The following is a 23,931-nucleotide window of genomic DNA, read 5'->3' as shown; positions in this document are numbered from 1 at the left end:
CAATATTTAACACACTTCATACAAAGTAAACAATTTTTATATCAGGAGAACTAGAACAGATTCTTCAAAGTTTGTACCATTAATTTGCAATACACATGTAGTATACCTATGATGAAAACGGGACCTAGCGGGTGAATAAAACAAAAGAACTTTACTGTCTATGTGAGTATAAGTATGTCGACTGATGGATCCAATAGTAATATTGCACTCTAAGTATAAATCTTTTTTTCTAATGCTAAATTACTCATGTTTTTTTATTTAAATTAGAAATTTCGAATTAGGAGTTCGCAAATAAAACATAAATCAATCTGTTAAATAATTAATTAAAAAATTTTCAATAACTTTTTACTATAACATACCATCACAAAACTTAAATATTAACTAATTAATTAAACAAGCATAAAAAACATATTATTCAAAACTGCATATAGCAACAGCAACAATAAAACTCATAGCAGGTGAAGACTAACTTAAAAATATTCGAACATCACAATAAGAAACAACGCCTTTATTACGAAGTTGATTCAAGTTGTCTGTGGACAATAACATTTTAATTGGAATTTTATTATTGTTTCTGCTTTGTGTTCAAAAAAGTTTTTTTTCCAAATTTTTAACAAAAAAAAATACAACATTTCAGAATATATCAGTAGTAGCACAACAAAATGACAAACAATGGCTAGAAACCAGAAAATATTGCATACAAATAGTTAAAAAAAGGCAAAAAAAATTGATTTTTTTTTCTCAAAACAAGAAAATTTTTACTACAAGATATCAAGAGACAAACGCGTTTAAAAATGTGACCATGAACTTAGATTTAGATCGTTTAATGCAGCCAGTCGCCCAATGAATGATAAAAATTTTAACAGGTTTTAAAGAAAACAAAATCTATTTTATTATTGACATTATAGAAGAAGAAGAAAATCTAGTTTTGTTGACATTTTTTGCATAAATTTTAATATAAAATCAAGGAACATATAAATATTAGATTCTAAGTCAAGAAAAATAACACTAGACTATATAAATTCCTATTTGTTTATCTAAAAAGAATTTCATATAAATTAAAAAAAAAATGTTTTGTTTGAGTAATTTTAAATTATTTAAATTTATGTTTAATCAGTTTCACTAGCAAGCCCACAAACCAACTATTTAAGTTTGAATATTAACACTCGTATTCATAAAGATACAATAAACCATTAATATGTTTATTAAACGTTTATGAATTCGTTCGACTAAAATGTGTTTCCCACAAGCAAACCAACTTGCAGCGTAAAACAAAATATTGCATCTTTAAAGTTCAATTATTTAAATTAAAATCTAGTTGTTGGTTCGAGATCTCAAATACTAACTGCTGCAGTTATTGCTATTGCTGCTGTTGTTACTTGGTTATATTATTTGAAAAAAAAAATTATTAAATTTGGTTCTCTTGATTTCAGTAAACATTTTGTGGGAAGGGTGTGTGTTGGATTGGAATATCAATTAATGTAAAACATGTTGTTTGTATATTTCACTTCATCTTTTCTGTGTTTTTTTGTCTTATTTCAAATAATGGAATGTTGCTTACCTTGAAGAAGATACCAAGATAATAACGTTTTTCGCCCAGCTTTAAGAGTGGCATTGTCCATTTGTTCATGTACTGCATTTCATCTACACAATTTGGACAGTCTGTAAAATTGTAAAAAAAAAGAGAAAAAATAAATTTAAATAAATATTTAATAAATTAGTTAAATAATGTTATCGGTTTAAAATGATTTCAGCTAAAGCAGCTTTTGTTTAAACGTGCTAATACATACACAGATACACTTTACAATTTATAAATAAACCACAAAATTAATAACTGCTTCGAAAAATTACCCACTCAATAAAATTTTAAAATAATTAGTATAACGGAACCAAAAATTGTATTAATAAAACATAAATAATCTATAATGAAAAAAAAATTTTTCTTATAGATTTTTCGATCGTGTAATTTTGTTTTCATTGTAGACAATTCAAAAAGTACATAGAGGGAAACGAAATATAAACGCCTGGTACGAAATCGACACTAAAGTGTTTATAATTTTTTAATAACATTCGTTATCAAAGTATATACGACATATGTATGACAGTACTATGTTATGTTGACAATGCAAACATGCAACAATTCGTTATCGAAATCTAAATTTTATACACATCCGTTGTCTAAATGTTAACAAACGTGGAAAAACTATTGCCAATAGGGTTCTATAAATCGACTTTCGAATAATTGAACAATTGACTTTTTGTCGAATAAAGTCGAAAAGTCGAAGTCGACTATTTTGTTTCAAAAAAGTCGATAACTAGACTATCGTCTGTGAAAATAGTCGAAAAGTCGACTTTGGAAATAAAAGTCGAAAAGTCAAAAATAGTCGAAAAGTCTGAAAATTTCGAAAAAAAAGTCCAAAAGTCGGAAAAGGTCAAAAATAGTCGAATATTCGAAAAAAAACGAAAATAGTTAAAAAGTCGAAAATAGTCGAAAAGTCGGAAAAAGTTAAAATTAGTCTAAAAGTCGGAAAAAGTCAAAAATAGTCTAAAAGTCGGAAATAGTAGAATAAAGTCGGAAAAAGTCTAAAATAGTCGAAAAAAGACAAAAATAGTCGAAAATAGTTGAAAATCGAAAAAAGGTGGAAAAAGTCCAAAATCGTCTACAAGTCTTAAATACTCGAAAATAGTCGAAAAAAGTCGGAAAGTCGAAAAAAGTCCGAAAGTCGAAAAAAGTCGAAAAGTCAAAAATAGTCGAAAAGTGTACTATTCACAAAATACTAAAAGTCTAAAAGTCGACTTTTAACTAACTGAAAAAAGTTGAAAAAGTCGAAAAATCGACTTGGCATAAAATGCAAAATGTTGAAGAGTCGAAAAGTCGACTTTTAACTAAATGCAAAAAGTCGAAAACTCTTTTACTTACTTTTACCTAAATGCAAAAAGTCGACTTTTCGTTTCAACTATAGAACTCTAATTGCCAACAGATTGTTTATGAATAGTAAACTTATCACCAAATTTAGATGTCGACAACGAATTGTTGCAATTTTGACAACGTTGCGTTGTATCGTTTTTCACTATTTATCCAAAAATATACGTTTGCAAGATTTAAAGTTTTTTTATCACAGTAGTTATTTCATACATTACTTGGTAATGAGTTTTCCTTATCAGTAAATTAGTTAGTGTTTCTAACCGTAGTCGATTTTGGAAGTTTTTTCAAGAAATTTTTATATTTACATTTGTGTGTACACCATTCCAGATGGAATAATAAAACTATTTTTTAATGGGGCATTGAGTAACAGAAGAGAATAGAATAGAATAGAAAACACAAAAATTAACTGTTAAACCAGTTTTAAATCCGGAAAAGTCGGGTGAGCAGATTTGTAACTAGTTATTTTTTGGTCATCGACGAATAAAAATAAGTAGTTATTCATCCAAAAAGTAACTACTCTAATATTACTTGCCTACTTGCCGGGTATGCAAAGATTTTGCTGGGTATCTCTTCAAAAATTGAAACAAATAAGTTTTATACTTGATACTTCTGATTTTTGTAATGATCGGTCTTTATTTGACGCCTTTTTAAAAAATGTCTTAAACGTCCAGAATTTGACTTTTAACCATTAGCATAGCAATAAAATTGTTCATAACGAACTGTTACATAAAATTCTTTCTCCATTTGCAAATTTAATAAGGATCGGCCCATGTTTAACCCCATATTAAACCTGCTTTAGAAAATAATTTGTTCATAAATAATGTTCTAAATACTTTAGAGATACGGAAAAATTCAGAATAAAAGCTTTTTTATGAAAAATAAATGATTTTGAAAATAATTTTTAAAATATACTCATGGTATATGGTATTATATGGTATCTATGCCCGACTAGGCTTTCTTACTTATTTTCTCAGAAGAATTAAGTTAGACCATTATATGCCAAAGTTATGCATACAAATATGTACACATGTTAATAATGTATCAGGAATCCTTATTCAGGATAGTTGAATGAACTGAACTTAAGTACTTTTTGAGTTTCAAACGTCTTTTTAATACTAAATATTTTTTATTATCTAATTTGCAAATTTTATATTTCATGTAGGAGTAAAAACTTGACATTTATTTTTTTACGTAATAAAATTATAAATTATTTTTCAAGATCGAAAGAATTTTGTTAAAAATCTGGTTTGTTTTTTTAAAGAATTATATAATTTAAAACAAAAAATTTTTTAAGACAAAGATATATTTTTTTATTAAGAATATATATCCTTAATTTTGTTAAGAAGATTAGTAAAATGGTTTTTATTTTACTTTTAAAAAGTATTACACCAGCAATTACCAAAAAAAAAACCCAAGATTATACTACAAACATGAATATGATGATTTTGGTACTTTGACGTCATTTATTCTACGAAAAAAGAATATATGATTATTAATTTTATTTAAATAAATTAAAAACTTGATTTATAAAAAGTACATACATATGTATAAAATATTTCAAGTTATTTGCAAAAAAAAAAAATAACATTTTATTAGTTGGTTTATAAAACATATTTTTTTATAATACAAATAATTTATAGCTTTACTTTAAATCACAATGAAATATTGAACACTTAGAGAATGAAATCATCACTACAGTATACAGAAGCCGGTAACTACTACTTTTTAAATAAAAAGTATTGCTATTTGCAAAAGTAATCAAATTAAAAAAAAAATATTTTTGAAAAAAAAAAATACTTACTTTGAAAAACTCACATTTTGATTTAAGTTCTTTTTGATGCTATGTTCACATGTATCAAATATTTGATTAAAAGCACGTAAGCACTACTTTTTTTGTAAATATTTGTTTGATGTAATATTAGTTTTCTAAAGCCAACTATATATTTATATATAAACAAAAGATAATAATGCTTTAAAGTGATAATTTTTTTTTTTTTTTTTTTTTTTTGTCAAATATTGTTTTGGTGTGAACATAGCAAAGTTATAGAAGTAAAGACCCAAACGTAAGATAAAGTTCTTTAAATACTAAAACTCTGATGTAACTATTTTTTATAATATAAACAATTTAAAATAGAGCTTATAAGATAAAAGCTTAACTTTTTAGTAGATTTAAATAATGTTTTAAAATTTTATTTATATTTTTTTCTTAATTTGCCATTTACTTTCATAATTTTAAGTTTGTGTTTTTTTTTATTATTAAATAAATCAAAATTTTAAAATACTGGTTTTATATAACAAACTTACTTTTTTTAATTTAAACAACTTTTATATATATAAATATATAAAAAAAGAGAAATAAACCTGTAGTACTAATTAAATTAGCAGTTATTAAAAATATAAAAAGAAACCAAATTTCATAATTCTTAATAAAAAGGAAACTAATTACAATTTTTGAAATTAGTTTATGAATAAAAATTAAAAAAAGAAATAATTTTTTTTATTTTAACACTAAGTTACCGGTTTCTATAAAAACAAATTTTGTAAATTTTTTTCAGGCAACTATTTTGATTTCAAAATTAAGTGTTTATTGCAATTGTCATTTGTAACTCTGGTATTTAATGATTAAATGCAGTTTATATTTTTGTGATTGCATTAAACACTGTGACATGTTATAATGGTTACCATGTTGAAACGGAATGCGTGTTAGATTTCTTAATAGGTGATTTTAATGGCAAACAATTTAACAAACATGTAATTACATTGATTTCTATCATAAAAACACTTTAAAATCGTTAACAAATACTTAAGAAATAAATAACTTAACTTGTGATACCATTGTTTAAATATGTTTGATAAAAAATATAATTTCTAACAAAATAAAAACATTTAAACCGTATTTAGTTATGTTATTTTCAGTTATTACACTTAGAGAAAAACTTTCGTTTTATGGAAATAATGAAAAATTTCATTAACATTGTATTAATGCAGAATGTTTCATTAGTAATATGAAAACACATCATTAATGTAATGAATTTTTTGTTTCCTTTAAATTTTTATAATCCTTAAGGTTAAATTGATATCGTGAAATTGCTGTAAAAGTTGATTTTGTTTGCAATTGTTTACAAAATTCCATTAAAAAATCCCAACGAAAAAAGTGAAAATATTTCATGTAAAATGTGTCAGAGGTTGTCGCAAAATTTTGCTCATAACTGCGTTATTTATTGACGGATTTTGCTGAATTTAAATAGCAAACGTCTGGAAAGTATGTCTGACAGAATTATTGATAATTTGGATACCGAAGATATCTAGAGTCTTTAGAAAAATTGATTTCATCACACAGACGGACATGGCTTATTCGACTCTGCTATCTATTAGGATCCAGAATATATGTATATACTTTACAGGCTAGCAACCTTTTCACGCAGGTAAAGGGTATAAAAATCATTTCATTTTTATCACCAAAAAATGTAAATTCATAATTTATCAATGCAATGGAACGCAAAATACTCCAAAAAATTGGGTAATGAAACATTTCATTCTAAACATGAAATTCATCATTGTATTAATGAATTTTTTTATATTTCTCATTATGAATGCACACTTTTCGTACAAGAATAATATTATATTATTCTTGTATTCCAATCCTATCGCTTGTCTCCGTATTTTGACAATGTTTGACAATTTTAGTACATTGATTTTTTAAGTCTGAACCCTGTTTCCTAAAAATTTTGGATTTGTCAGATAAGCAAATTTAGCTAGATTGTTTCAGATTTAAATGGGAAGTTTTATAGAACTACGATCAATATTCTGATGTAGTATACTGTTTCAACTTTTTTGGATTAACGTCCATTTTCACCACCTCCAGTTATCGTTTAATCGGTAATTTTTGGGTTAAAAGTGCTAAATTATTTTCGATGTTTTAACTAACCTATGAATAATAGACAAGTCTATACTAATCTATAGACTAGACTTTTAAATAATTTATGAGCTAGTTAAAGACAACGTTATTGAATACTTTAGGCACAAGTCTAAGGAATAGGGTACGAATTAGTCCATTTACTACTCTATGAACTAATCTATTTAAGCTCTTTGTTTACTATACCCTATAATAGTCTGTTGTCTACCTAATATTTTAGTCCAAAAACTAGTCAATTGACTCTATTTGGACTAGTCCATCGATTTTTCTATGACCTAGTATATAGTCTATGAACTAATATTCGTATAAGTCATTCAAGTGTTTTGAAGTTTAGCCTTTGAAATTAAATTTATAAACCCACAGGGCGGGTCCATAAATATCTAAAGTAGAGCCTTCATTGGCTCTGGCTATAAGCATAAAACCAGACAAAGTTTGGACAAATAATTGCATAGAAAGTCTAATAAATCGAAACAGATAACTTTAAACTGTTCACATTCCTACGTTAAGTATCCCAGACTTGTCCTGGGTAAGTTTAGAAGGTTCAAATTTAAAATATTGTATAAATTTAGCCTTTTTCTGGAAAATATCTCAATGTTTATGAAATTTTTTCATTGGAATATATCCATCACCATTACCTCAGAAGGCCAACAGTATTTTGGCGTTTTTGGGACTAAAGTAAAAGAATATAAAAAGTATTCTATATTATCACCTTTATCGATAATATAAGTAAAATGTTTGTTCTCTTGATTTTCCTTGAAGAGAAAATTGCTACCGTAAACTTGCTGTGAACAATTCATTCACAATAGTTGTATGCAACTACATCAACAAATTTTAAAACAAGGAAAATTTTTTTCACTTCAAAAAGTTAGTAAACGATAAGAGTGAAAAGGGAACTTGTTTTAAGATTTTAAAAAGTATGTGATAAATGTTTTATTAACTTTAGTATAATTTATCAAAAGTTTTTTTATAACAAAAAATGTCCCGTACAAAGTAAAGAAGGGCTTTCAAATTTTCAATATCAAGATGTGTCCGCTGATAGGTATTTGCCATACAATATATGTAGGTGTTTAACAACTTTTACCCTTCACTCTACACCTAAAAGCAGTTGTCAAGCCTATTATGAATTTTTGTTTTTTTTTTTATTTTTTATAAATGTATTAAAACCTCTAAAATAACATTAGTTTAAAAGGCAGTTAGTAAATAACTTTTTATATTTAAAAAAAAAAACAATCTTCAAAGTATTCAATCAAAAAAACACTTTGACACATGACCTTGTAAAGCAAACGACCAAAGAAGTTAAAAAACAAAATTTGATTAATTGCAGTCATTATGAGCGATTGGCGTAACAAAAATATTTAATTACGTTTATTTTTTCACATTATTTAATATTTCAAAATGTTCTTAGTTTTGCGTTTTTTTTACACAATTACACATTAAAGAATATGAAGGTTAATATTAAATATTTTATTTTTAAATATGAGTTTTTTGTTCTTCTTCAATACATTTTATGCATAAGAAAATAGAAATAACAAAAATTTGACAAAATATTTCCTTATTGCTTAAGAACAAGCTTTAAAGTGTATGTTTTTTTTGGGAGAAAAAAGAACTAAGAATTCTTGAAATAAAATTTTTATTTGAGAATTTTTAGCAAAATTCTTTTTATAGTTGCAGTTTCCGCAACATGATTTGTGTTTTGAGGAAATGTTGCTTATAAAATAAGTTTAAAGGAAGTATGTAGAGGGATAAGATTCTTTATAGAAGTTTTTCAAGACTAAAGTGTAAAAGATAGAATTTGATTTTGAACGAAAACTGTAGTTGCACATAAATAATGTTGTCTGCTGCATAAATTTAAACAGATGAAATCAGTGATTGGCTCCCATAACAAACAGGTACCGAATATTACTGCTACTTACATACACATGCATCTCTATACAGATTTTCAAATAACAAAAAGTTGATTTTTATAGTTATACTAAAAGTCTAACAAAATATCTCCTCCTGCCTGTCACTGACTCCAGTTGATCTGAAATAATGTTTCAGTTACAATTTATCAATTTATCCACTACTTCGCTTAATTGCGTGTTGACATATTTTAAAATAAATACGTTTCATAAGAAATAACTTAATTTATATGAAATATACAATTAAATGACATTAAGTAGTTTTAAGTATATAATTAAGAGAGTATTTAAGTAATGTATAAACAATTTATTTTATTAAATCATTACACTTTTAATTAATTCAAAGTTTAATAGAATTAAAACTCAACATTAAATTGTTACTTTAAATGTGCATATTTTGTAATATGAATTTCAATACTACTACTATATGATTTAGATCATAAATTGCTGTTATTAAACAGTAAAGGAAAATGTGTTAAAATTTAAAAGATTAAACAAAATGTATTATTAACACTTTTAATATTTTTACAATATTATTAAGAATGTTAAAGATATCGCAAAATTAGGGTGTCCCATGCGCTACTTTTTGTAGGAAGGATTTATATCTATCAAATTCAAATAAATACATCTAGGCATTTATTAGGACAACCACAGTTGTAATTTTGAAAACGCAAACGTTGTCATTTCGATTATACACGGTGTCATTTTGGTAATGCATCGTTGTGATTTCGACAACGCATTGTTTTTATGTTTAATATTAAAGAATGTTACAATTTAATGAACGAACAAGTTGAAAAGTATAGCCGGGCATGGCTGACCATATGATACCCTACACCATTGAGTATGTTAAAAATGTGGATTATTTTTTTTAATAAAGCATTTAAGTTATTTCCGAAATGTATTAACAATTTGTTAAGAAGAAATGATTTTCTAAAAGATGGGATATATGGAGGCAAAAGGGTAAATTCGTTTACATTAGAGTTATGTATGCTGTATTTCATCGTTATACTAGTGTTTATAAGTGAATTGTTGACCTTCAAGGGGAATTTGTATGGGAGCTAGGGTCAAATAAATTCCGATAATTATGAAAATCGGTAGTATTATTAAGACCTATATAAAACGAAGTTTTTCCGATATACTACAAAATTTAACATAATTTTAAACTCAAAAGCCATTTCCGGGGAGTAGGGTTGTATGGGGCTAGGTGAAATATTGAACGATTTTAATCATTTTTCAAGTGGGCTCCGGTAGGTCTTGAAAATTTCGACCTGTACCTTGCGCACAAGATTTACATGGACAGCCATCCGGACAGACGGACATGGCTTAATCGACTCAGAAAGTAATCCCAGTCGATCGGTATACTTTAAGGTAGGTATAAGACCAATATTTTTGTGTGTTACAAACATCAGTAGAAACTTATAATATATTATAAGTTGAAAAGTTATAAAGTGCAAAAAAGGTACCAAAATCACTTTTGTTATAAAAATTCAACCCTTAAAAGTACCAGACAACCATATATAAGTTTTCTGGTATCCCTAAGATTTAATATAAAAAAACAGTTTTATACGTTTCTTGTTCCAAATATGAAATAAATAATATTAATATTAAGTTATCTTTTGTTAAGGTTACTTACATTACACAATCAGAACTCATTTTATTCCATTACATTTTTAGTAAAACATTATGAAAAAGGGCGTAGCAATCCAATAATATCAAATAACAACGAGTCAAGACGTTAATTGTATTTGATTTAGCTGATCTTCTCTGTTTTGCCTAAAATGGGCGTTTAAAAGAGGCGGGTCATCAAAACAGGTTGTAAGTTCAAGTTTCGTTAAAATCGATACTGTATTTTGTCTGTCATACAGACAATATTATATAAGTTTAAATAGTTTACAAAAAAATGGACATAAACTATTGTGTCAAACCACATCTAATATTTCTAAATCCATTTAAAGAATACATGTCAAATTTTCGGTAAATCGGTTTGGCAAATTTTGTTATAAATGAAATTTATAAGGTTGGTTCAAAGGTTAAACTATAAAATGTTTGAAATTTATCATAAAAAAATATGAATAAATAGTTTTTATAATTGTGTAACTTTTGAGAAATCGTCTTATCATTAAAAAGTTAAAATCTCTATTAGTTATTCAGTTTTTTTAACGACATAACATAAAATAATATTTTAAGTTTATTTTTACTAAAAATAAAAATTTAACAAATTTTTGAAATTAAGAATTATTTGCTTGATTCTTACTGGATTCTCAAATGAGTTCTAGTTAGACAACTAAAGTTTTTCAAGACAAGTAAATTTTTTAACACGTTTTCCTGAAATTCATAATTTTTAGGAGAATTTCTGAAACAGAATTTAAAACGTTGTATTTGTTAACTTGTTTTATTGTTTTGAATATTAGTACCGATTTTAAGAATCTGATGGCTTTCATTTTAGAGTTACACTTTTACATACATTTTCCTATTATACCGCTTTAATAAATTTCCATTTTAAAGGTAGACGACCTTGCATTGTAATCAAAAAGATCAAACAACTGCAAAATTCACAATTTAAAATCACCATCATTTCCCATCAATTTAAGCGTATAATCGTTGGCAAATAAAATTCACATTTAATCTTCACAGACAATTAATTCATATAAAAATGATAAATTAGATTAATTTTCCCGCCATTACAAAAAAAAAAAAAGTAAAACATTTGTGGAAGTCATGCTCGTCATAATATCGCAACATAAGATCTCGATGTGTCAGGGCCAACAACAAAAACACAAACATGTTGCAAGCGAAAAATGTTTTTGTACCATGTATGGAATGGTTGTAGTGAATCTTACCTGTTGTTGCTATTTGTTTTGGTGTTGCCGCATTTGCTTCCATCATCAGCCATTGCAAAGCTATTATCACAGTTATTAAGAAATATTTTTGCATTTTGTTTGGATTTTAGTTTGTTTTTTTTTTTAATAGAAAATCTAAAAATTTTGTAAAATTTATGCCAAAAGAAGAAGAAATTTATTAAAAACACAACACTTTTACTTTTTGTTAAATAAATTTTAGTTATTTTTTTTCTGGGAGATTATTTAATTAATAGCTGTAATAGCAGTCGCTGCAGGGTTTTTTTTGATAATTTGTAAAAAAACAAAATTTAATCAATGAATATTTATAAGAGTCATTTTATTATTACAACAACAATGTAATATTTATGTATTTTTTTCTTCTTTCTTGTTCAAAAATATTTATGCATAACTGATTTATACGGAAATAAAATAAAAAAATATTCAATTTTTTTTTCTCCGTTGTATCATAAATTTTTGATGTTGCAACAAAAATAAAAGTGAAACCAGCAGCAGACGCCGAAGATATAAAGAAAATATTTGTATTTAAAATTAAAATGAATAAATTTGATCGATAATTCGTTTGATCGTTAGTTAGTTGGTTGTTTGGTTTGTTGGTTGGTTGTCTGATTAATTATGAATATTTTCGTATTAATATTTTAAAACGAGATCGAAAGTTTTTCTTTTTTATAAATTTTTGTATTTATTTGATTTCTTTCTTTCAACAACACTATGAATTAAAATTGAAAAAAAAAACAGATACACAAATCTCGTATGGAGGATTTTGCGCATGTGCGCCTAAACTGACCGTCAACGAAGAACTAAACACAATTATTAAGTCTCCGTCAAGACACCTCACACTCAAACTCTCAAGTTAAGAAATATGGCTGGTTTTAAGACCAGTCTGCCGGTCTAGCTGGCTTACTCTTCATGGATCATTAAACAGCATCTTAAGGTTTAGTTTTTGTATTCATTTTAATGAAATTTAAATTAACTGCCACCTAGCTAGTCAGCATTTTTAATACCGCACCACTGTTATCACACCTTAGCAGTGAGTAGAGTGGTAAGTTTGTTTAAAAAAACTCTTTTTTTCGCAGAGCATTAAACTAAGACTCTTTTAATCTGCTCTTGTATGTTAGAGAGAGAGCGAGAGCTTTTTCTGTTCAATAATTTCCACATAAAGATACTAGTTGCAAACTCAAAACAATTGAAGTAACTTGGCTCTTTGTATTGCAGTAATCAACCAGATCAACTGGTTATTGTTATTCCTCTTAATGAGGAATATAAGTATCTTTGTCAGCCAAAAACCCAAAATATCATATTCAAGAAGCCATCAAACACTGTTACACTTGTATAGGTTCCACTAATGGTCACTTTTAATTTAAATCATTAAACACTTATCCCTCTCCCAATAGGCAAAGTTTTAAACTGAATAATCTTGTTTATGACTCAAACTATTTTCAAAATAATTTAAAGTCGAGCAATTAAATTAAACAAATTTTTGGAAGTTATTTTTTTGTGTTGAAAGATGTTGGTGGTTTAAAAGTGGATTTTCCACTATTGTTTTAAAATTGTTTTTAGAGTTAATAAAAATTTACTTTATTGACTCACCCAAGAGTATTTTTAAATTCAAAACATTTCATTTCATGAATATTCCTTAAACCTGTATAACTAACGGTGAATTATTTTGAAAATAATCTTCACTGGAGTCAAGACTATATTGTTTACTAAAATTATTAACTATATGGGAGTTTAACTAGATTAAATTGCAGTCTAGGGCCTTGATAACAGTCGAGACTAAACACTTAAGATAAGTCTATAGTCCAGACTATTGAGTCCTTTATAGTTCAGACCATAGAACAGTCTAAAAGAGTCGTCTATCGTCTAGATTATAGAGAAGTCTGTACTCTAGAATCGTCACACTACACAGTCGTATATTTTTTTCACACTATAGAGAGGTCTTTATTCTTAATAGTCAAGACTATAGAATCTTATATAGCCCAGACTAAGGAGTCGTCTATAGTCCAGACAGTCAATAATTCAGACTCCATAATCCAGGCAATAGGGACATTTTTAGTCCAGACTTTAGAGTTATCTACAGACTAGGCTATTGACTTGTTTATATTCCAGACTATAGGGTCATCTATTCTCCGGCCCATAGAGTTGTCTATAGTCCAGACTATAGAGTCGTTTATAATCCAGACTATAAAGTTGTCTATAGTCCAGACAATGTAGTCGTCTATGGTTCAGACTAAAGCAACATCTATAGTTTCGAATCGTCTCTATAGAGTCATCTATAGTTCAGACTATATAATCGTCTATAATCCTGACGATAGAGTCGTCTATCATTCAGACTATAAAGTTGTCTATAGTGCAGACAATGTAGTCGTCTATGGTCCAGACTTAAGAATCGTCTATAGTTTAGAATCATCTCTATGGAATCGTTTACAGTTCAGACGTTGTCTACAGTCCAAGCTATATAGTAGTCTATAATATAGACTGTATAGTTGCTTAAAGTCCAGACTATAGAGTTGTCTATAGTCTATATTTTTGACCTGTTTATAATCCAGACTATAGTGTAATCTATACTCCAGCCTTAGAGTCGTCTATAGTCTAAACTACAGAGCCGTCTATAGTTCAGACTATAGTACAGACTATAGGGAAGTCTATAGTCCATATTATAGAGTCGTCTATAGACGAGGCTATAAAGTCGTGTATAGACCAGAGATTAGATTCGTCTGTAGTCCAGGCTATTGAGTCGTCTATAGTCGTGACTAGTAAGTCATATATAGCCCAGCCTATACTCCAGGCTATAGTGCCATGTGTACTCCGGACTATAGAATAGACTAGACTATAGAGTTTTCTATAGTTCAGACTATTGAGTCGTCTATAGTCCATATTATTGAGTCGTTTATCTTCCAGATCGAAGTCCTCAACTTGGCCTCCGATAGGAAAGTGGTTAGTGTTCTAGTCTGGTAGACCGGAGGTAGTGGGTTCGACTCCCACCTAAGGCCCTTGGCCACACAACATTTGCCTTTTTCAGATTTTGTATATATTTACCCAGACTATAAATTACTTTAGACCGTCATATGAGTACGAGGTGCAACCAACACTAACTTTTTTAAGATGTTTTTGCATGGGTTCGTTCATGATGCATACAAACACTTACTGTCTGACAAGTCAGTCAATATTTTCAAAAAACAACTCAAAAATCTACAACTTGTTTTTTCAAAATTTTAAAGCTGTTGTAGTTATTGTTTCTTTAAGCATTCTGTGATAGGCTCATATTACTTGTTATCTTGTCAAAAATCTTTAGTCGTCCATTGGTCTAAATAATTTTGAAATATGTTTGCTTTTCTTTTTTTATGTTTATTTGATTGATTTTATTTTTAATAAATATTTTTGTTTGATTTTATTTGATTATGCAAAGTAAGTGTTTTTAATTATTTTTTTCTAATATTTTTATGATAGGTATTTTTAACAAATTCATGTTTATTTTAAACAAAATCAATAGTTATTATTTATCTACAAACAAACATTCATTATTTAACATACAAATTAAATAAAATTTGGCAATAAATTTTTTAGACAAATATTTAAATGACTTCATGACTTAAAGTCGAGTATTTGTGTAGTTTGGTAAAAATAAATTAAACAGAAAATAAATTGAAAAATAATTTGAAAATATTTAAATATAAATTGAACTTTAGTAAAATACAAAATTTTAAAAGTTTGTACTATTTACATTACATTACATTTTTGATTACATAATTATGACTTTCCCTGACTTTCTTTTGATTACTGCTGAAATATATGCAATTCTTTAACAGTTCTACAGCTATAAAGCACTAGATAACTGCTGACATTTAGCTATCCATTAAAGCTTAATGTTTCTTCTGCAAAATTTTTATTTTTAACATCTTTTCAATTGTACAATTAACCAATTTAATTAACACCATCATATATAATTTGCATTTATTAAAGAAATAATTTAATTTTCTTTAGTTTTGTGCTAATTGATTTCAAGGTAAAATTATAAATTCTTTAAATATTTATTTAATACAATTGGCAACTTTGTGCTTAATTTGACAGTTGGCATTTTGAAAGATTAATTAAGTAGAAATTTGCTTACAAAATTTCAAAACTTTTTACCAAAATTCCATACAGAAGTTTTTAATCAAAAACAAAACTGGTCTTAGTAAAGTAAAACAACTTTGGTTTTTTCTTACAATCACTAATTTTAAACACATATTTGGACAATAATTGATTAACTTTTAAAATCAGTTTTTAAATATTGTTTTTCAATACTGTTAAGAAAATAATCAAAAAATTTTATTAAGCTTACCCTACGACAGAAGTGAAGAGACATTTCAATTTATAAATCATTTCATCCAACCTATATACAAGTCTATAATCTAGTCTATAGTCTAGTCTATAGGCTAGTCTATAGTCTAGTCTATAGTCTAGTCTATAGTCTAGTCTATAGTCTAGTCTATAGTCTAGTCTATAGTCTACTCTATAGTCTAGTCTATAGTCTAGTCTATAGTCTAGTCTATAGTCTAGTCTATAGTCTAGTCTATAGTCTAGTCTTTCAAATTTCAAAAAATAATAATTATTTTAAATTCATTATTATAGGGTATCATTGTAATTCTTAATTTTCAGTTTGTTCATCTTCATTATTTTACCACCAAATATCTTCAAATGCTTTCAGATGGTGTCATCATTGAGCCACAAAATTACCTGTCAATCTAAAAGTATGTCCATTAAGTTGTTTACAACATTTGCAACAAAGAAGCTGTCCAAGCAAAAAATTCAAATTACCAAATACTAACAATTTTTTTCTAACATTCTTATAAGTCTGACATTGAAATTATTCAATTTATCATAATCTAACCAACAGCAGAAAAAACAAAGCACTTTATAACGTGTTACCCGTGCAAGTTTTATTTTATATTACGTTTAACAAACAACTTAAAAATTCTTAAGCTATTTTTATAAAAAAAATAAAATAATAGAAAATAAAATTGAAATTAAAGTATGTTAAAAACCTAGATATTTTTTAACAGCAACATGACATGCATACTTGCAACCTCATTTACTATTTTGAATTTTGCATTTGAATTTGCATTTTATAACAAAAAAACAACAACAACTAAACAACCATAATAATAAGAACACGTTGACCTACGTTAACACCAATTACATTTATACTTAAAGTTTAGTATGAAAATTACAACAACAAATTTACCCTAATCCTCTCTAAAACCTCTAGTTGCATTGTAATATGAGTAGGTAAACATTAACACCTCCCCCTTCTCGTCAATAGTTGTTGAAGTAGAGGGGGCCGCTTGGAAATACCGAGAAGTGGTAAAACACACATTTTTTCAATTTGAAAACCAGTGCAAAAAGGAATAGAGCAGCGTTTTACATGACACTACTACGTGTACTCGTAGCACTGTGCATAATTATAATTTTGTTGACAATTCGTTGTTGCATTAAGAGTACAAAATGTATTTTTACATTTAAGACGGATGTAATCGACCGCGTATAGATATGTAATGATGTCAAGAATAGATGGTATGATCTCTACAGATAAAGATAATAACTAATTACATTTCTTAACACGTGATCATACTACCTAGACTTTATAAGATCAAATGTCAAATTGTTAAATAATTTGAATAATTATATTTAAAGGAATTTCATAACATTTTACTGAAATGTTCAAAAGGCCTTAAGATTAACAAGATCACAATTGGGAAACAGAGATGATCAGAGTATTCCATCCCTGTGTGACTTGTTGGCGATGTTTTTAAGTTGTTGTTAGTTCTGTTGTCACTAACTTCAAAAACGTTTTCATATTGGCAAACTGATCTACCTTTTAGAGCCTTCATCGAGTTTCTAAGAAGGATATGCTGTATTTTTTGAATATATGTATATTCTAAATCTTTCTTAAATCCCCACACAACATTCAACTTAAGAGTCAATCCAACCTGAAAACTTTTTTTATTGGTCACGTCCTATTAAGGTTTCCGGTGGTAAATTAGCAGTAACAACAATTGTGATTTATTTCCGAAAAAATTAATGCATTGGTTGTATACATAAATGAGTAGGAAGCCCTTTTGACATTTGAACTCCAAACCACAATTTTGGAAGATAATGAATATACTGGAATATAAATAATAATCATTCTCTCCGCTGTGGAACGACCCGATTCTCAATCGGAATAATATTTTCAACTCAGCAACAGCCGAATCACTTAAAAGTTTTTACCCAGGAAATATATTGTTTTCTAAGTAAGAAGGCATCAAAATCAAAATTGTATCTAAAATTGAAAGTGGTAAAGATAAAAGTAATCTATGCGACTTTTTCAAATGGTTGGTAGATCAGATTTATGGTTGGTGGTGGACTCAAGAACCTTCCGAAATTATATAGAAATCATGTGATGACAATTTGCAAAATACATCACAACTTAGACTTCAACATAAGGAATTAAGTTCATAACTAGAACAGTTCATATCTAGATTTTTGATTAATAATGGAAACATCTTGTAATCGAAAATGTGAAGGACTCCGCTGGGAGGATACTTTCATCATTGGAACTTGATCAAGTATTGAAAATGTGTTGTATTTTTGAAAAACTCCCAATGCAAGCAATATTTAATCTTGGAGGTATAATTGGATAAACAGACCTGGAAAAATTCTCTTTGAACGAAGAGATTAGCCCCTATGATGAAGCAGTTTTGGGTAGACTTCTAGTTTTGGTGTCGATTGTAAACAACTTTTCAGTTGGCAATAGGATTAGAATGTAACCAACTTTTCACTTTGATATGTTAGAAAGATTGGAAGTTTTTACTAGAGAAGTTGCTATGTTGCCACAACTTTTGACCAGAAAATTTGATAAAATATAAGCAACTTATTGCTAGATATCTTGATCGAATTGTGAGCAATTTTTTTTTACTAGAATGTCTAGTTGTATACAAAGTAGAAACGATTACTACTGTTGATTTTGGGCAACTTTTGATTATAATAATTTGTCATATTGTGAACTTCAGCAGCATTTGGCTAGAAATACAAAGTGTGAGGAGGAATTTTTTACTAGACAAGTTAATCATTCCAACTGGACAACTATTTACCCAAAAAGTTGACCAAATGTTCACCAACTTTTTAGTAAAAAAGTTGATAAAATCGTTAACAATTCTTTGTAAGAAAAATTGCTTTAAACAAGTTGCCACCAGTCTGGACCAGAGTATCACTAGATACTGTCGTAAAATAGCGCACAACAGTCCCGATAGTGACATATATGCCATTTAAACTTAACTTAATTGAAAAAAATTGTACAAATTGAAAATACGACTTAAACTTTTCCTATATATACTGTAGGGTAACACAACCACATAGTCCAATGCTTTAACATTTTATATAAGTGTGTCGTTGCATTAGCCTAAAGTGCAACTGCCACCACTGTTAATACTTCACAAACACTTGTAATACACACGTGCGTACCTGCGTGTGTATAAATTCACACGTACACACACACACACACATTTGCGGAATGTTGTTAGATGTTTTGAGGTTATTTTAATTAATATATTTAATAAATATTTACACTAAATAATTTAAGAAACAAATTCTCATAATTTATTTAATATTAACATTAGTTTATAAAACTAACAAATTAAATTGAAACAAAATTCTTAAATAACTTAAGTGATAACTAATTAGTTATTACCCAAAATAAACAACTTTTCTAAAATTTTCTTACAAATTGACTGCAAAATCCTTAATACATAAACCAGAATTTACATTGTATAATTAACTGTACAAATATTTCCTCATTTTATGTTTGTTATCGAAGCAATAAGTGCAATAGACTCAAACTATATCCGGTACATGTTCTTTTAATTACTATCTAGAGTTGCAGTAGACAACCAAATTTAAGCGTGATCTGTCAACATGTCTAAGATCATTTACCAAAACGGACGGTTAAAAGACAAGTTAACACAGTAGTAACATGTTAATGCAATGGAAAAAATGTTTGTTGATAAAGTACTTGAAGTTTTTTTTTAAAAAGTATGACCAAATTTAAATTTGTTATTTAACGAACTTTTTAAAAGGTTTAACCAAGGTTTAAATATGATTTAATCCAATCATTATATTTCCATGAAATACATTTCATGTTAATTAAATCCTTCATTTACTCAATGTTTTCAACATTTCCGAATGGTAGTTATCTTATAATTTCAATGTGTTTTTTCGTACTTGTGGTAAAGATATTAGAATGCTTGCTGTGTAGTATTTTTGTCGTTTACTGTATATTATGTATGTATTTGTATATGTCTAAACACTTGTTTACATATATTTGTGGTTTAAACATTAATTAAACCCAAAACAAACATTATTTGTGTCACAACTTACACCATTTCCATTTTTTTCATACATTTAAATTTTGTTAAAAACTTCAAAAATACAATTAGAAATACTGTTGTATTACGGAGTGTTCACACTAACACAATCATTTTCACAGAAACGAGACTTTACACCAGAAAAGTTTACAAAATGTTGGAAAATTTTTTGCCTAAAATGGTAGAAATTGTGTGAACAACTTTTTTTGAAGACAATTTGAGCAGAATGTAAGCAACTTTTTAGCTGATATAAAAGGGAGATTGTGAGCAAGTTTTTACCAAGTAGCTTATAAAATGTTAGCAACTTTTTATTAGAATTCTAGATCAAATTTTAAGCAACTTTTTACTAGAATGGAGTAATAGATTGTGATTCTTACTAAAATGTCGAGTTCTACGAAAGATTGAACGATTATATATTAGAATAGTGAATCAGATTATAAGTAGGGTTCTATAAATCAACTTTCGAATAATCGAACAATCGACTTTTTGTCCAAAAGTCGAAGTCGACTATTTTGTCAAAAATTCGAAGTCGACAATTTTGTTCCAAAAAAGTCGATAACTCGACTATAGTCTATGAAGAAAGTCGGAATGTCGAAAAAAGTCGATTAGTTGAAAAAAGTCGATAAGTCGAAAAAAAATTCGAAAAAAGTCAAAAAAAAGTCAAAAAGTCGAAAATAGTAAAAAAAGTCAAAAATAGTCGAAAATTTAAAAAAAGTGGAAAAAAGTCAAAAACTCTAAAATAGTCGGAAAACCCCGAAAACAGTCCAAAAATAAAACGAAAAAACCCGAAAATAGTCAAAAAATTTCAGAAAAAGTCTGAGTCGGAAAAATCAGAAAATCGACTATTTATAAAATAATAAAAGTCGGAACGTCTAAAAGTGGACTTTTAATTTAATGAAAAAAGTAAAATGCAAAAAATCGAAAAGTCAACTTTTCGATTCAACTATAGAACCCTAATTATGAGCAACTTTTGGATATGTTTTACTTAAAATGGTGGTAAGTGTTTGAACAACTGTAGCAAAGTGATCCGAATATATGCAACTTGTGTGAAAGTTTTTACTAAAGAAATTGCTTATTTTGCAACAAATTTGACCCGAAAATCTTATAAAGTGTGAACAATTTACTACTAAAAATATAGATTGTAAAAAAAATGTTATTAGAATATAGAATCAGATGGTGAGCAACTAGAGATCTTGATTGGATTGCAAACAACTTTTTACTGGAATAGAAAATCAGATTGTGTGCAACTTTTTCGTAGAAACGTTTCGTAGAAAAGTTGGAATGATTAGTGAAATTAAAAAGATTGTTTACTAGAAAGTCAAGTTGTACGAAAAGTTAGAACGATTACGAGCAACTTTCTACTAGTGAAATTTAGAACATTTTTAGCAACTCTTGACTTCAAATATTTATCTTTTTATGAGCAGCTCTTGGTTAAAAAAGTTAGTCTGATTTTAAACAACTTTTATCTAGAAAAACTATTCAGAGTTTGCGAAAGAAATTGTGAACAATTCTTTGTAAGGAAAATTGCTTAATTTGGAACCAAAATTTTTTTAGATTCATCAAATGTTCAGCAACTTTTAACGAAAAACGTTGGTGTGATTTTAATCAACTTTTATCAAGAAAACTAATGCGAGTGTGAGCAACTAAGTTAAAAGTGTGATCTGTAAATTAAAGCAATTTTTGGATAGAAAAACTATTTACAGTGTGAAGAACGTTTTACTTTAATGAAAAATAATGTGAGCAACTTTTTACAACAACGGTTCTTCAAATTGCAACCCTATATAAGAAAAGTTTTTCAGACTGTGGAAAACTTTACACTAACAATAATTTCATTTTTTAGATCTTGTTCATGTCAAGTCAAAAAAATAAGTATTGACATAATATATGATTTGTAAGTTATTAGAAAACTACTTCTAAGTAATGCAAGCAGTATGTTGTAGTTCTTTATAAGTATGTTCTTGAGTAAGTATGAGTCACTATCATCACTGCTAGTGTAAATGTTGCATGAGGAAGTTGTCGACATCAGCCATGTCATGTTGTTGTATGTCAGTTTTACGTCTAATAAACAAATTATATGTAACAAATTTATTTACGAGTATGAGTCGTATATAAAACTGGTGTTAAAATTTGTTTAATTTTGTATTTTCCACAAACTCATTTTAACTCTGGTATATTATTTGAAAAAAAAAAGAAATCTAAAATGTTTATACGGATATTTATATGGAGTAATATTAGTTTGAATATGTATGTATACATAGTTTCAACACAAAAATGTTTGGTCATTCTACCGGTGGTAGTAGGTACATAATGTTATTTTATTTTTCTTAACTTTTTTCGAAAAACAAAAATTGTGTCAATTACTAACAAGGTTTTTTAAGTCTATTAGTTAAATGTGTATTTATTAGATAGATTTTATTTTGCCTCAGCACGCATGCAGATTTCAATTACAATTTTAAAATACACAATAATTTAAGATTTTTTTTTTTGAGAAATAAAATTATCAAAATTGCCACAAGGAAACAAGAAAATTACAAAATTTTCAACTGTTGCAATATTTTATATATATTTTAAGAATATTATTTATGAAAATTTGCTATTAAGAAAATGATAAGTTTTTATACATATAGCTACATATGAAAAATCACTTTAAATCAGTTATAAACCATTTCTAATTTCGACTTTAAAAATATATTAATACATCTTTAATAAACTTTTTTATTAATTATAAAAAAGTGCTAACACTTTGTTTTACTAATTGTAATGGCAGTTTAATTATATTTTTGGGAAATTTCATTTACTTTATATTATACCGAAATTATGAAATCAATGTATGTAATGTTAAATATTTCTTTATTACAAAAATTGTTTTTAAACGGTTTTATAAGTGAAGGCTAAATTGTGTGGTAATTTTTTTTATATAATTATTTAATTTTTACAAAAGTCAATTTTATAGCACGCAACTTCCAAATATTTTCTTTTGTCCATTTTAAAAATATTGATGTTTTAAAAACTATAACATAATTTCATCTATAAAAATTGCTTAAATTATAAGCAATTAATAGTTTCAGCTAACAAGAAATATTAGGTAGCTTTTGATCAATGTTTTACTTGGTCTTAGAATTTCTCTTTTAGTTTTGCGAGATATCGTTCCCCATATATTTTCAATGGGTTTCGAATTGTTTTAATTTTATTGTTCTGTGTAATTGAACGAATTGAAAATCTCTAATAATATAATAGTGAATAAGATTATAAGCATTTTTTATAAGAACAAAAGTCATCACCCTAATAAAATGATAATTTTTCGTTAATGATTCGAAATTTTACATTATTGTCACGAAATATTCGTTAATATTATGATTCAGCTTAAACGTGTATTTTGTACAGTTCGCAAGAAATATTAAGCAGATTTTGAGCTTAATTTTAACTAAATAATTATCTTTATATATGAAAATTTTGGTAAGTTTTATAAAAATAAAATTAAAGTAAACATCTTTTTGTTAACTTTTCAGGAATGATTGCGATCTAGTTTTGTACTTTTCAGAAAAGTTGATCAGATTGAGGACAACTTTAGAATTGAAAAGTTGTTTAGATCGAGAGAAATTTTTAGATCTGGGAAAGCTTATCAGATCTATTCATTAAAAAAGATGGTTGAATATGTGGACGAAAGTTTTCTGAAAGAAAACAACTTTTCCACCCTAATGAACGTGTTACGTAAATATAACACAGAGTTTCGTTAGTGATATGAAAATTACGTAAATATTACGATTTGGCATAAATGAGTATTTTGTGGAGTAAGTAAGTATGTTGGCCAGTTAGTTAGTTCGTTTGTTAGTAAGTAAGTAAGTTTGTAAGTTAGTAAGTTAGTAAGTTAGTAAGTTAGTAAGTTAGTAAGTTAGTAAGTTAGTAAGTTAGTAAGTTAGTAAGTTAGTAAGTTAGTAAGTTAGTA

At 27.2% G+C, this 23,931-nt stretch overlaps 1 protein-coding gene and 1 long non-coding RNA gene across 2 annotated transcripts in view; one reads left to right on the top strand and one right to left on the bottom strand.

The window, feature by feature from the left end:
• Window positions 1-16,538, top strand: part of LOC124420023 — an 87,573-nt gene extending 71,035 nt beyond the window's left edge. Inside the window, exon 3 of the long non-coding RNA XR_006940986.1 lies at window positions 16,292-16,538. This is a non-coding gene — a long non-coding RNA (uncharacterized LOC124420023). The remainder of the gene's footprint in view (window positions 1-16,291) is intronic.
• LOC111683125 (uncharacterized protein DDB_G0283357) overlaps window positions 1-23,931 on the bottom strand; it is a 53,014-nt gene that overhangs the window by 12,721 nt on the left and 16,362 nt on the right. The window contains exon 3 of the mRNA XM_046951509.1: window positions 1,562-1,662. Within this exon, the coding sequence (XP_046807465.1) occupies window positions 1,562-1,662 (101 nt within the window). The remainder of the gene's footprint in view (window positions 1-1,561; window positions 1,663-23,931) is intronic.

This window comes from Lucilia cuprina, chromosome 5 (assembly GCF_022045245.1).
Source record: "Lucilia cuprina isolate Lc7/37 chromosome 5, ASM2204524v1, whole genome shotgun sequence".
Taxonomy (NCBI): Eukaryota; Metazoa; Arthropoda; class Insecta; order Diptera; family Calliphoridae; genus Lucilia; species Lucilia cuprina.
The sequence above is the reverse complement of the archived record's forward strand: the minus strand, read 5'-3'. Positions and strand labels throughout refer to the sequence as shown.